The 15,665-nt window shown below is 44.0% G+C and overlaps 1 protein-coding gene across 1 annotated transcript in view; it reads left to right on the forward strand.

Moving 5' to 3' along the window:
* Positions 1-13,454: 13,454 nt before the first annotated feature.
* hsdl2 (hydroxysteroid dehydrogenase like 2) overlaps positions 13,455-15,665 on the forward strand; it is a 42,471-nt gene continuing 40,260 nt past the window's right edge. Inside the window, exon 1 of the mRNA XM_003216591.4 lies at positions 13,455-13,645. Within this exon, the coding sequence (XP_003216639.1) occupies positions 13,629-13,645 (17 nt within the window). The 5' untranslated portion in view covers positions 13,455-13,628. The remainder of the gene's footprint in view (positions 13,646-15,665) is intronic.

Consider the following 15,665-nt stretch of genomic DNA (forward strand, 5'->3'; position numbering starts at 1 on the left):
TTTGAACCAAATGGTAAATATTGGATTTCCCCCAGAAAATGTCAGATTTTGGCACATTTCACGCGAACCCTGGTATGAAACCATCTTTAAGGACTGCAGGTGCTACATTTGTTTCATTCAAATCGTAAAATCATCAACATCGTCCCCAGGCAACGGCAGATAAACGTTCTAGTAATAGTGTAATTTGAAGCTAAAATGGGCGACACTGTCAACACCTTAAGTGCAATCAAACATTGGCAGCAAATAATCATAGCAACATGTAAAATTCTGAGCGTCGTAAAATTAGATAGGCAAGGGAGTTAATTCAAATTGTGGCCTTTTGGTAAGGTTGGGTTAGCAAAATGTGGCCCACAAGGTGCATGCAGCTCCTAAGGCCGGCTTAACACCCCCAGACCTTCCCTAGTCTACCCCAATCGGCTTACAAATGAAAAAAATGTATTGCCAGATGTTTCTTGGGAATCTCTATGATGATTATGGGCTATAGGTAGCTCGAGGCGACTGAAATTCACTTTTGGGATTGGACTGGATGGCTAGTATGGTCTCTTCCAACTCCATGATTCTATGATTCCGCCCCTAAGGAGTATGCTTGCTCTTTCCATTTTGATAAATTGCCCAGACCTACTTTTTGCCATTTGATATAAGGGTCAGTATGTTACTGTAGAGAACCCACAATGGCACAGCGGGTTAAACCGCTGAGCTGCTGAACTTGCTGATCGAAAGGTTGGCGGTTCGAATCCGGGGAGCGGCATGAGCTCCCGCTGTTAGCCCCAGCTTCCGCCAACCTAGCAGTTTGAAAACATGCAAATGTGAGTTGCTCAATAGGTATCACTCCGGCAGGAAGGTAACAGCGCTCCATGCAGTCATGCCGACCACATGACCTTGGAGTCGTCTACGGACAACACGCAGCTCTTCGGCTTAGAAATGGAGAGGAGTGCCACCCCCGAGAGTCAGACAAGCCTAGACTTAATGTCTGGGGAAAACCTTGATTATATGTTACTATACCACTGTATCTCCTGTATTGTGTGTGTCCTGAAACCAAACCCCAGCAGACATCAAGAGTCCAATGGAGCCCCCAGTGGCGCAGTGGGTTAAATCCTTGTGCCGGCAGGACTGCTGACTAGCAGGTTGGGTTGCTGACCTGAAGGTTGCTGGTTCAAATCCAACCCGGGGAAAGTGCGGATGAACTCCCTCTATCAGCTCCAGCCTCCCGCAAGGATGGTAAAAGCATCAAAACATCCAGGTGTCCCCCTGGGCAAGGTCCTTGCAGATGGCCAATTCTCTCACACCAGAAGTGACTTGCAGTTTCTCAAGTCGTTCGTGACACACACACACAATCCCCCAAAAGTCCAGTGTATAGATTAATTGGTAAATCACAAACTGCTTGCTTATGACATAATTTTTTCAGTCATTTTCCTCTACTGAATTTTTATTTTATCCAGTAGTAAACAGTGTAATGATCACAGAAAAATCTTTTAGGCCTCTTCCACACAACCATATAACCAAGAATATCAAGGTAGATAATACCCAATATCTGCCTTGAACTGTTTTATCTGAGTCTACACTGCCATATAATGCAGTTCAATGAGGATTTTATACAGCTGCATGGAAGGAGCCTTAGTTATAGTGTTTGAGGATCAGTACATCCGTAGGGACACCAAGGTGCTTGTTTATAAAGCTATTGTCCAACTCTGTTGTACTCTTGCAAAACCTGGACCATCTACAAACGTGACTTTCGATTTCTGGAAAGATTCCATCAGCATTGCCTCAGAAAAAAATAAATCCTGCAAATCTTCCCAAATCTCTTGGGAAGACAGGTGGACAAATATCAGCATGCTGGAAGAAACAAAGACCACCAGCATTGAAGCAATGTTCCTACGCCATCAACTCCACTGGACTGGCCACGTTGTCCGAATGCTTGATCATCGTCTCCAAAAGCAGTTACTCTACTCCCAACTCAAGAAGGGGAAACGTAATGTTGGTAGACAGGAAAAGAGATTTAAAGATGTGCTCAAAACCAACCTTAAAAACTGTGACATAGACACCAAGAAATGGGAAGCCCTGGCCCTTGAGCGTTCTAACTGGAGGTCAGCTGTGACCAGCAATGCTTCAGAAGCGTGCCAAGAGGAAGGCATGTCAAGCCGACTCTGACTGGAACCACCTTCCATCTGGAAACTGATGTCTTCACTGTGAAAGAATCTGCAGGTCAAGAATATGTCTCCACTGCCACCTACGTACCCACAGCCAAGACACTACACCTGGAGGACCACCATCCTCGATCTACGAGGGATTGCCTAAGTAAGTAAGAAGTAAGTACAACTCCTTTACTGGCAAGATCAGTATTCACAGTTTCACCTTCCCACACCCACAAAATATGCCTTCACTAGACACTTGCTTGGTCCTTCATGATAACTTTCTGTGGAAACATACCATAGAATTATCTGTAAGATCTAAAAAAAATGCATATATAGGAATTTTCTCAGTCCTCTAGGGCAATTCTATGGTCAACTTCCAGCAGAAAGTGTTTTTTGATGCGGTTAGCTATTATCCACAGTTTCCTGTTTCCACAGTAAGTTCAGCAACATATCCCCCAGGAATTTGGAGGCCCATACTGTACTTTAAACTTGCCTATTGTACCATTTGTAGTCACTTGGTGTAAGACTTCCTTAACTAGCAGCAGGTTGGCGACCCAACCTTACCTGTCGCCAACCCTGGCACATTCATTTTCTAGATCAGTTCAAGGCAGCTCCAAATGGGCCAAAGTTATGGTAGGTAAATACGTACGCTAGGCGAAAAAACTATTTCCCTCTGTAGTGCTCTGTTAAAAAGATTGAGTAAGAGAAGCTCTTTTTCTTGTAGTGCAGGGAAGCGTAAAGCGGGAAAGTCTGAACAAAGTGTTGAGGTGAAAGAAATCACCTGTAAGAGGAGAGAAGAGGAAAGGGATGGGAAGGGGGAAGGCAGGGAGAGGAAGAACAGAGCGAACCAGAAACTGGGGGAGAAGCAGAAAAGGTTCATCAGTGTCTGCATGACAGACAAGAAGGAGCAGTTGAGCGAGTGAAGAAAGTAAAAGCTCCATGGGAAAGGATAGGTAAACTGGTAAGGGAATTGGTTGGTGGTGACTAGAGAGGATGGGAGGCAAAGAGCCTTGAGCTAGGGGCAAAGGGATTTTTTAATTTGTAAATACTTCTGCTAATAATTAAAGAAAGCTGGAGCACTCGTTAGGTAGCAAATACTATCTTGAGGCTGTTTCTAAAACATGCAAGGTATGCACCAATGACTTTCTAATGCATATCCTGCTGGGGCATACTGATAACATCAATTGTGTACAGCAGCAAGCTTGAAAAGAATAATGGCTTCCCTGCTGGCATTTTATTATTATTATTATAAGGCAGCACCGCCTTTCTCTCTTCATTTTATGCATTTGAGGTTGAAAGGACACATCCACGCCTAAGCAGGCTTCCGGATCAGCAGGGCAGTGAATCTGTTCCAAGTTTCAGTCTGAGGTTGAAAGCCGTACATGAAAGGTTGAATGTGATGGTCCGTGGACCAGTTTCCAAGAAAGGAATGAACCAATGGGCACAAATATGGCACACTGGAGAAAAAAAATGCTGGTCGTGCATAGCTGATAGCTTTCAAAGCTCTGATTCAAGGTGTAGAAATCCCCAAATAGGCTCAGCATCACCTTGGAATACTTTCTTTTAAAGTTCAGGCTAAAATCTGGAAAGCATTGCGCATCTCACTGATATGGAGGCCATCAGCTTCTGTGGTTATAACACTACGTAACATGATTTTTCCTGGGTTATGAATGTCATTTTCTAATTGGTTCTATTATAAAAACACAGAAAAGGTTAATTTTTCCTGCCGCACATTTTACTATAGTTTTTCAATGAATATATTTTTTGTCGTGTCAGAAGCGATTTGGGAACAATGTGTTGTTGAAGCCTTTCAAGGCCAGAATCATTGAGTTGTTGTGAGTTTTCTGGGCTGTATGGCCATGTTCCAGAAGCATTCTCTCCTGACGTTTCACCCACATCAATGGGAGGCATCCCCAGAGGTTGTGAGATCTGTTTGAAACTAGGCAAATGAGGTTTATATATCTGGGGAAGATCCAGGGTGGGAGAAAGAACTCTTGTCTGTTGGAAGCCAGTGTGAATGTTGTAATTAATCACCTTGGGAACATACTGCAAGTCACTTCTGGTGTGAGAGATGTTGCCCAGGGTACACCCAGATGTGTTTCCATCCTGCTGGCAGGCTTCTCTCATGTCCCTGCAAGCTAGAGGCAAGCTAGAGCTCACCCCAGCTTGCGTATTTGAACCAGCAACCTTCAGGTCAGCATCCCAACCTTCAAGTCAGCAGTTCAGCTGGCACAAGGGTTTAACCCACTGGGCCACCACAATCTGATAGCATCTCAACCAATGGAAGCCACAAAAACAAAGTTTCTGGAGTATAGAAACTACTTTCAATGTAAATACAGAACAGGTAAACAGGAGATAACCAGAAACAGATTTTTTTTTAAAAAAAAATTGTGACATAGTATAATCCCTTTGTACTTTAAAAAATCATCATGTGATAACCAGTTTACTCAGATCATAATTTGATCAAATTTAATGGCACTTGGGTCCACAATATTTAATGCCTTAACTTGTGTGGTTAATCATTCTTACATCAAAAGAGCCAGTGGTAGGCCAAACATTGGATGCAGATGGAGACGATAGGAAAAACTTGGCTGCTTTCTGCCATGAAATGCAGACAAATTAAAGGGGCAGCCAGATTTACTTCTCCTCCTTTTCTATTGGATCAGTTAATCTGTGACCATAACCAGACAAAAAGACGGTCGTATTATTACTCATTCCAGAATACAAGAAGGGGCCTCTCTTATTCCTAATGAGATATGTATTTTTTGCATGCACATGCTACTCAGAAGAGTAAAATTAAACAACCAAGTTATAGATCCATATTCATGTACTGTAACTACATTATCATTTGTGTTTGGAAGCTGCATACAATGGACCAAAACTACTTGTTTGTTGCATATTTGAATATGCATTGTTCTCTTAAGACATCTGATCTCCGAAGAGCAAGGTAAGAGCTGCCAGAGTCTCTAGAGATACAACAGAAGAAGGGACCAAACAGAAGAAAAAAGGGTATGTTTACAAGTTGCTTAAAAGCTGGACCTTTTCTAGGCCAGAACAATGTTTCAATTATCTTTGGAGAGGAGAGGACTCCCAATGCAAATGACACTTATCTCAGATTTATTGCTGTCAAGGTTGCATGCTTGGCATTTCTTTGCTTACTCTGATTCACAGCAGAAACCTGTTAATCAGCACATTTTATCTTCTGCACACGTACTTCAATCCCAGACTGCTCCCATCTGCATTGCAGAAAAGCTTTTTGTCATTTTTTTTTCCATTTGGAAACTGGGATATCTAGATCCCTGTTAGCCAGAGGGTGGACAATCTGCGGTCCTGTAGATCTTGTTGTCCTGGGATTCCCATCAGCCCCACCACTGGCTATGTAGGCAAATGCAATGGGAATTGCAGTCTAAGAACATTGGGAAGGACAACGCCTATCCCCTTCATACTAAAGGCCTTTACATTTTATTTTTGTAGCCAGTGTACACTAGGTTTTTTAAAAAACAAACATGGATGTCAATCTACCATAGCCCTTAGGGGTCAATGTAATCCCCACAATGTAATCTGGAGTGAGTCATCATACATTCCCACTTTAGGGGATACACTTTAGTCATACATTTCCCACCTGAAAGCTACAGAACAATGATCTGTACCCAGTTAACATCAAGAACCACATCCGAGAATATTAGGACCAAGGGGGGGGGGGGGGGAAATGACAATTTCTCTTTTGGGGACGTAAATGTGACGGCAGTTATTTCTATATAAGGAATGTCATTGTTTTCCCTTTATTCCTCCTTTCTGCCATGCAAAGACTGCTTATATCCAGTTACGGCCAGAAGAACATATTAATGTTTTCAAAAGGTGAATGGCTGCTCCTGCTGCTTTGTTCTTAAAGATATCATTTTCAGACCTTCTTGTTTACACATCTATCTTCACCACAGGAGAACATACAAATCTTGATTTTGAGAAGAACAACAGTGTGGTTATTATTCCCAACCATTTTTTTTTTATTTCATGCAGACTAGTTATTGTAACTTGATATGCCCATACAGGTTTATCATGCAAAAATATGTAGTTGGAACACACACTCGCTCACTAGCTGCATACTCTGATCAATTCATTTATTTCTATCCCACTCTTTTCTCAAGGAGTTAGTGGTACAATGCCTGGAAACAACCATTCTCATTATCCTATGTTATCAAGCCTCTAAAATAGATCAGTCTGAAGACTAAAAACTAGCTCAAAATAATCCAGGGCTCTTCCACACAGCCCTATATCCCAGAATATCAAGGCAGAAAATCCCACAATATCTGCTTTGAACTGGGGTATCTGAGTCCACACTGCCATATATTCCATTTCAAAGCAGATAATGTGGGATTTTATTCAGCTGTGTAGAAGGGGCCCTAGTGTGCATAGGTATGAATCCAAGAGTGCCTCTACACTGTAGACTTAATGCAGTTTGGCCCCATTTTAACTGCCATGGCACAATTCTATGGAATCATGGGAACTGGAGTTTAACAAGGTCTTTAACCTTCTCTACCAAAGAGTGCTGGTGCCACATTAAATGACAAATCCCAAGAATCCATAGCATTGAGTCATGGCAGTTAAAGTGGCATGAAACTACATTAATTCTACATTGTAAAGGTAAAGTTTTTCCCCTGACATTAAGTCCAGTTGTGTCCGACTCTGGTGTTCATTTCCATTTCTAAGCCGAAGAGCTGGCATTGTCTCTAGACACCTCCAAGGTCATGTAGCCAGCATGACTGCATGAAGCGCCATTACCTTCCAGCAGAAGTGGTGCATATTGATCTACTCACAATTGCATGTTTTCTAAATGCTAGGTTGGCAGAAGATGGGGCTAATAGTGGGAGCTCACGCCGCTCCTTGGATTCGAACTGCCATCCTTTCGGTCAGCAAGTTCGGCAGCTCAGTGGTTTAACCTGCTGGGCCACCGGGGGCTCCTTCTACATTGCAGATGCACCCAATATTATTGTCTTTTGCTTGTTTCTCCCATCTTTTTCCTTATGGGGCAGAAGCCAGAACGGCCACCTTGTGCCTTCTCAATTTATGTGTGAAGAACCTTCTGTCTGATTACATTATCAACAATAAAACACTGGCTCGAAATATTTTTAAATAACACATTCTTAGACCTAGACTATGAACCGCAAAGACAATTGTTCTTGGAATTCCTCTAAATAGTCGGAAGCCCTTCCAGACCATGAAACGTAGCTTGAAAGACAACAGCATCCAATTTCTCCCACTTATCTCCAAGCAATATGTCTGTTGTTGCTTTTAGCCAAAACACCGGTTGCGTTCCAGAATGCTATCCAAAAATGTTGTGTCACACTCACCTCCCAAAAAGTTAATTTCATCACCTAATCTCAACAATAGACTCTACTCAAGGGACCCTTCCAATGCCTTCCTTCCAAAAGGACCTTGACTTTTAACTTTCAAGCTCTTCCAGGTTTTCAATATGCATTGAGCTAGCTTTAACAGATACTCAATGATGATTGAAGGTAAATGCTGCTAGATTTCAGCTGTACTTCCCCCCACTTCCCTCCGCCACCTTCTTTCCCTTGAGACTGGTACTCCGGTGGCATGAAAATAAAAGTAGATGCCAAATGTTCTGCATCCCAGCTCGGAGAGTGATTCACGGATGTAATTTGGGACTGCTAATTATTCATTATGCTTTTTTCTCTCTACACCCTGAATATTTGCAGCTCTCTGGGAAGCCCGTGGGAGTTATGTAGATGTGATGCATCTTTCAGATTTCACCACGCCACCCATTCTCGGCTGGGCGGTTCACCATGAAAGTGAGTCTTTTTGGAAGAGGACGTGGGGGATTTTGTTCAAATGCTGAAGGAAAGACCTAATGGAGGAGTGCGGCTACAATGGCAATAAGTCCTGACTGTTCCCAATGCAATCTATTTTCCCGAAAAAATATGTGGATGGCATTTATGACTGAATGATGATATAAGGGTGTATCTGCATCAGGCATGGGCAAACTTTGGCCCTCCGGGTGTTTTGGACTGCAACTCCCACAATTCCTAACAGCTGGTAGGCTGTTAGGAATTGTGGGAGTTGAAGTCCAAAATACCCGGAGGGCCAAAGTTTGCCCATACCTGATCTACATTGTAGAGTTAATGCAATGTACAACAAATAAATAAAATGGTGCAAAACAGCTTCATAAGGGAGAAAAAGAGAGAAGTTAAGAAAAAAAAAACATTCTCGCTGATATAGCTTCAGTCTTTCATGATGAATTCCTTCTGCATGAAAGGTACTCTGAGGTGACAAAATTAAAATAATATATGGGCAGCTCAGCAGATAGTCAGTAAAAAAAAAATCAGCCTTGTTACTTAGCAAGAACAGAGCAAGACTAAGAATGGAGGTGAGATCCCTGACCTGTGATCTCCATGACTTTAAATTTCTATTTTACTCCAGCCATTTTTCGTCAAGTCACAAACTGGCTCATTATTAGGACTAATATAAAGGAACTTTGTTTACAATGGGATAGAAATTGCATCTGGGAATGAATGTATGCTATATGTGGCATAGTTTTCACTATGAAGGATTTTTCCCTAGACTGAACCAGACTGACAACCTACCTAATCCCATGTATTGATGCACATGTATGTATATTCGTTTGTTTACTAGTGTATTTACCTAGTAGTGCCCAGGTTTCCCCCTGCTTTCATCCCTTCTTTTCCTTTCTCTTCCTTCTTCCCTCCTTTTTCTTTCTTGCTCCCTCCCAATTCCTTCCTTTCCCTTCTTTTTCTCCTGATTTCTTTCTTTCCTGCCCTCCCCTTTCTCCTTTCTCTCTTCTCCTGCTCTGAGGACCAACCCCACAATGTCTCCATGGAAATATGGCTCTCTTTGTGGCTCTTTCCTTCGTTTCTCCCTTCCATTTATAAACATTTCACTTATCATAGAATCATAGGGTTGGAAGAGACCTTGTGGGCCAACCCCTTGCCAACAAGCAAAAAATCGCATTCAAAGCACCCCTGACAGATGGCCACCCAGCCTCTGCTTAAAAGCCTCCAAAGAAGGAGCTTCCACCACACTCCGAGGCAGAGAGTTCCACTGCTGAACAGCTCTCACAGTGAGGAAGTTCTTCCTAATGTTCAGGTGGAATCTCCTTTCCTGTAGTTTGGAGCCATTGTTCTGCGTCCTAGTCTGCAGGGCAGCAGAAAACAAGCTTGCTCCCTCCTCCCTATGAGTTCCCCTCACATATTTATACATGGCCTTTATGATGTCTCCTCTCGGCCTTCTCTTCTGCAGGCTAAACATACCCAGGTCTTTGAGCCGCTCCTCATAGGGCTTGTTCTTCAGACCCTTGATCATTTGGGCCCGGACTGTGGTGCAGGCTGGTGAGCAGCCAGCTGCAACAAATCACTCTGACCAAGAGGTCATGAGTTCAAGGCCAGCTCGGAGCCTGCGTTTGTCTCTGTCTTTGTTCTATGTTAAGGCATTGAATGTTTGCCTATATGTGTAATGTGATCCGCCCTGAGTCCCCTTCGGGGTGAGAAGGGCGAAACATAAATACTGTAAATAAATAAGGCACCCTCCTCTGGACTCATTCCAGATTGTCAACATCTCCCTTCAATGGTGGTGCCCAGTATTGGACACAGTGTGATTCTAGGTGTGGTCTGACCAAGGAAGAATAGAGGGGTCGCATGACTTCCTTGGATCTAGACACTATCATTCCTAGTAAGTTCACACAGGGCCACTTCGCCTAGCAACAGCTAATCTAGAGACTTCACAGACAGCCAATTTCATCTAGCAAGGGCCAATCCAATGACATTAGAAACCCAACTTCAACTAGCAACAGCCAACCCTTCACCTAGCAAGAACCAATCCAGTAACATCACAACCCGTAATAATAATAATAATAATAATAATAATAATAATAATAATAATAAAAATGCAATGTGTTGTCAAAGGCTTTCATGGCCGGGATCACAGGGTTGTTGTATGTCTTTCGGGCTGTGTGGCCATGTTCCAGAAGCATTCTCTCCTGACGTTTCGCCCACATCTATGGCAGGCATCCTCAGAGGTTATATACCTCACAACCTCTGAGGATGCCTGCCATAGATGTGGGCGAAACGTCAGGAGAGAATGCTTCTGGAACATGGCCACACAGCCCGAAAGACATACAACAACCCAATAATAATACAAATAATAATACAAAAAGCCAACCTGCTGGGATCTGCACACACCATCCAAAAATACATCACACAGTCCTAGACACTTGGGAAGTGTTCGACTTGTGATTTTGTGATATGAAATCCAGCATATCTATTTTGTTTGCTGTGTCATACAATAAAATAATAATTAATTTGTAGCCCGCCCTATCTCCCCAAGGGAACTCAAGCTTTTTTAAAAATGTCCGTAACATGTACTTAAGTCAAATGAAATGCATAGAATTTCCTCCAGGCTATGCGTATGAGGTGTATATGAAACATAAATGGATTTCATGTTTAGACTTGGCTCTCATCTCTAAGATCTCTCTTTCTGGAGAAACAAATATTCTAAAATCCGGGAAAAAAATCCAAAACAATACTTCTGGTCCCACGCAGCTTGGATAAGAGATATTAAATAATAATAAAATAAGGGATATTATTTATTTATTATCAATGTTTATTATTTAACATATAATAATAAAGTAATTATTATGATTATGATTATTTCTCAGTATTATTGATACTATTATCTTAATACTTAATACCGGAAAATTCACCACAACCCACTAATATTATATTTATTATTTATTAAATAATAGTAATAATAATTAATAAATTAATATGTTTATTATTAAATAATAGTAAAATAAACAGATTGACTATTCCAAATTAATAATAGGTAAAACGTATAATTAATAATTGAGACTTATTAATAAATACATATTTGATAATAATAATGGCTCCTTATGTTGTTGTTATTATTACTGGACGACAGGAAGGATCCATTCAGAAAATCATGAGGACTTTAAGAGAACTCCAAATGATTTATTTCTAATTTTGATTTCATGCTAATTGTGCTGTATAAGAAAAAGAGATAGAAATACATATGCGCTGACAAAACGCTGGGCGAACCACAAAGCGGGAGGAACCAACTGAGCCGGGCAGGGAGGGGGGAAGGAAAGGAGGAGGACTTCCTCGAGTCACATGGCCAGGAAAGGCGGAGCTTTCCCCCCTCCCTGCGTGGTTGCTATGGACGCGCGGACTCGGAGTTGGTCAGGGAAGAGCTGATTGGGAGAAAGGGGCGGGGCTTAGAGGCGGTGTTTCCAAGGCGTTTGCAATGGGGCGTGGCTCTTGCGGTGGAGTGGGCGTGGCTTGGAAGTTTCCTTCGCTCCTGGTAAAGCCAAAAGGGGTGGAGCTCCTGCGACTGGGGAGTGTAAGTGGGCGGAGCTTAGGAGTGGTTTCTTTCACTCCTGGGAAAGGCAGATTTATTTATTTTGTGCCAAAAGCATTACATATAGCTTTAAACATGGGTTGCTGTGAGTTTTCAAGGCTTGTATGGCCATGTTCCAGAAACATTCTTTCCTGACGTTTCGCCCACATCTATGGCAGGCATTCTCAGAGGTTGTGAGTTATATTGGGAACTAGGCAAGGGAGGTTTATATATCTGCGGAAGAAATAACTATTGTCTGTTGGAGGCAAGTGTGAACGTAGCCATTAATCACCTTGATTAGCATTGAAAAGGCTTGCAGTTTCAAAGCCCGGCTGCTTCCTGCCTGGAGTAATCCTTTGTTGGGAGGTGCTAGCTGGCCCTGATTGTATCATGTTTGGAACTCCCCTGTTTTCCGAGCGTTGTTCTTTATTTACTGCCCTGATTTTAGAGTTTTATAATACTGGTAACTAGATCTTGTTCATTTTCATGGTTTCCTCCTTTCTGTTGAAATTGTCCACATGCTTGTGGATTTCGATGGCTTCTCTGTGTAGTCTGACATGATAGTTGTGAGAATGGTCCAGCATTTCTGTATTCTCAAATAATATGCTGTGCCCAGTGCAAGAACAGATGGGGAGGCAAAAAGCAGATGAGGCGGGGCTTATAGAGTTGGAAAAGAATGGCGTCCCTCGCTCCTGGGGAATGTAAAGGGGGCAGGGCTTCTGCCAGTGTTGTGGGCGGGGCTTAGCGGTGGCGAAGCGTGGCTTTTCTTCCCTCCTGGGAAAAGCCAGTGTTGTGGGCGGGGCTTAAAAGTAGAGAAAAATGGCGACTCTCGCTTCTGGGGAATGCAAAGGGGGCGTGGTCCCTGCCAGTGGAGTGGGCGGGGCTTAGAGGTGGCGAGGCGTGGCTTTCCCTCCCTCCTGGGAACGCCAGGGGGCGGGGCTTAGGGGTAAAATGGAGTGGTTCCCTGCCCCTCTGGGGAATGCAAAGTGGGCGTGGCTCCTGCCAATGGAGTGGGCGTGGCTTAGATGTGTTGAGGCGTGGCTTCTCTACCTGGGAAAGGCAGAGGGGGCGGAGGTTGAGGTGGAGAGTAATGGCGTCCCTAGCTTCTGGGGAATGCAAAGGGGGCGGGGCTCCTGCCAGTGGAATGGGCGGGGCTTAGAGGTGGTAGGCGTGGCTTTTCTGCCCTCTTGGGAAAGGCAGAGGGGACAGGGCTTAGAGGTGGAGAGGAAAGTCGTTCTTCAATTCTGGGGAACGCAAAGGGGGCGGGGCTTAGAGGTGGAGGCGGTGGGGGGCTTTGAGAGGTGGAGGAATGGTTTTCTGTACCTCTGGGGAATGCAAAGGGGGCGCGGGTCCTGCAAGTGGAGTGGGCGGGGCTTAGAGGTGGCGAGGCGTGGCTTTTCTTCCCCCGGAAAGGCAGAGGGGGCGGGGCTTAGGGAGGCGGAGGAATGGTTGCCTTCGCTTCTGGGGACGCAAAGAGGGCGTGACTTCGGCCTCTGTAGTGGGCGGGGCTTAGAGGAGGTGAGGCGTGGCTTTTCTTCCTGGGAAAGGCAGAGGGGCGGAGCTTAGAGGTGGAGAGTAATGGCGTCCCTCGCTTCTGGGGAAGGCAAGGGGGCGGGGCTAAATGGAGTGAGCGGGGCTTACCAGGGGGCGGGACGCAAAGGACAGCAAAAGGGGACGTGGCCTCTGTGATTGGAGAGGACAGCGTTTAGAGATAAGGAGGGGTGGTGGTATTCATGACTCCTGTGGCAGTAAAAGAGGGCGTGGCTGTACTAGTGAGGGGGCGGAACTTACGACGGAAATGGCTGGGACGCGGAAGGGGGCGTGGCTACCACCGCAGGAATGGGCGGGGTTTAGAGCCAGGGAAGTGGCTCCCTCCGCGCCTGGGAGAGCCCAGGGGGCGTGGCTCCTGGTGGCGGAGTAGGCGGGGCTCACTGAGGGCGTGGCCACAATGGCGGAGTGGGCGTGGCCCTATTGTTGCGTCCTTTGCCCAGTGGCTGAAGGTTCCGCGCGCGGCCTCCTCCTCCCTTCCTCTCGGGCTCCGGCCCTGCTCTCTCCCGGCGCTCCTGCTCTCCCTTCTTGCCCCTTTATCTATCACCTCCGGACCAGGAGATGCTGCCTAACACGGGGTAAGGCTGCAGCTACAGCGCAGACCCTTCGCGATCGCCCTGCTCTCGGCCCACGTGGAGCCCCGCGTCCGCACCGCAGAATTAAACCAGTTTCATACCGCTTGGAACTGCAGCGGCTCAACGCTGTGTCATCTTGGGAGCGCAGCAGTCTGCTGAGGCAGCAGAACTTGCATAGAACTTCGAAAACTACATCTCCTAGGATCCCATAGTATTGAACCATAGCCGTTAAAGTGGTATGAAACTGCGTTAATTCTACAGTGTAGACATACCTCCGTTCTAGTGTCACCTTTGCTTTCCAAAAAACTTTGTTTCGTGCACAAAGCTATTTAAAGCATCATGTATTGAATTACCTTACAGGCTTTTTGGATTCTTTCCCCAGATGCTGGAACACTTTATTTGCATGCATGGCCATAATTATAAGGCATCTAAATAAGTTCCAAATCTAACTATAACATTCATTTATGTTCCAAAGACACCTTACACAAAAAGCCTGTAAGGTAATTCAATTTCGGATAAAGGATACTGATCTAAAATGGTTTAAAATATTGACAAAAGCCTTTCGTTGCAGGCTATTTTGATGCTAATTGCTGCAGGTTAAATACACTTAGGGCCCTTCACCCAGAATATCAAGGCAGAATAACCCCAATATCTACTTTGAACTGGGTTATCTGAGTCTACACTGCCCTATATCCCAGTTCAAAGCAGATATTGTGGGATTTTATTCAGCTGTGTGGAAGGGGCCTTCCTTCCTTTTGCACACCCTTCTTTTGGGCCTGGTTGAAAACTTGGCGTCCCTTCATTGAATTGCTTCTTGGAAGGAGGAGGGTGTGTTTGTGTAAAAATAACCAGTTGCCCAGAAGAAAAATTCCAAAGTCTGTCCTGTGACAGTATTTATTTGCTCATCCAGAAGGAGACAGAAATGGATTGCAAGCTTTTTTTCAAAGTGTGGGATGTTTATTATGCAAATTTCTGCACAAAACCACACAGAGAAGTCAGAAAGCCTTACAATATTCTCAAAATTAAACAGTTGGCTGGCATTTTGTTCCGGTTGAATATTCCTTAACTGAAATGCTTGGGCCAGAAGTATTTGGGGGTTTGGTTTCTTTCTTTCCGGCACACTTTTGAGTAAGCAGTCCCACCAGATACTCAGCCCGCTTACAACTCTCTCAGTTTTTGAACTTTATCACTAGTTTTAGTGTTTACTTAGATTGCTCCGCCCCTATTTTGATCCTATAGGACAGGGGTCCCCAAACTAAGGCCCGGGGGCCGGATGCGGCCCTCCAAGGTCATTTACCTGACCCCCACCCTCAGTTTTAGACTTCGCCTCACCCATGGTCTGAAATGACTTGAAGGCACACAATACCAACAATCCTACTTAACTTGACTATCTCATTGGGCAGAAGCAGGCTCAGACTTCCCATTGAAATCCTGATAGGTTTATGTTGGTTAAAATTGTTTTTATTTTTAAATATTGTATTGTTCTTTCATTTACTATGGTAATAATTGAATATGTTGTGTATAAATATAATATTGATATTAATATTATAATGTAATACAATATAATATCAATAATTATACGATATAATAATATCCAACCTAGCAGTTCGAAAACATGCCAGTGTGAGTAGATCAATAGGTACTGCTCCGGTGGGAAGGTAACGGCGCTCCATGCAGTCATGCCGGCCACATGACCTTGGAGGAGTCTACGGACAACACCGGCTCTTCGGCTTAGAAATTGAGATGAACACCAACCCCCAGAGTCAGACATGACTGGACTTAACGTCAGGGGAAACCTTTACCTTTACCTATTATATATTAAATGTAATATTACTAATAATATTACAGTATAGTGGTATAGGACAATATACTAATATATAATGCTAATATTGTGCTATGCCAATAATATTATATATTGTATGTACATACAACTGTAAGCCGCTCTGAGTCCCCTTCGGGGTGAGAGAGGGTGGGGTATAAATGTAGCAAATAAATAAATAGTTGTTGTTGGGGGTTTTTTTTT

The sequence above is a fragment of the Anolis carolinensis genome, chromosome 2 (assembly GCF_035594765.1).
Source record: "Anolis carolinensis isolate JA03-04 chromosome 2, rAnoCar3.1.pri, whole genome shotgun sequence".
Classification (NCBI taxonomy): Eukaryota; Metazoa; Chordata; class Lepidosauria; order Squamata; family Dactyloidae; genus Anolis; species Anolis carolinensis.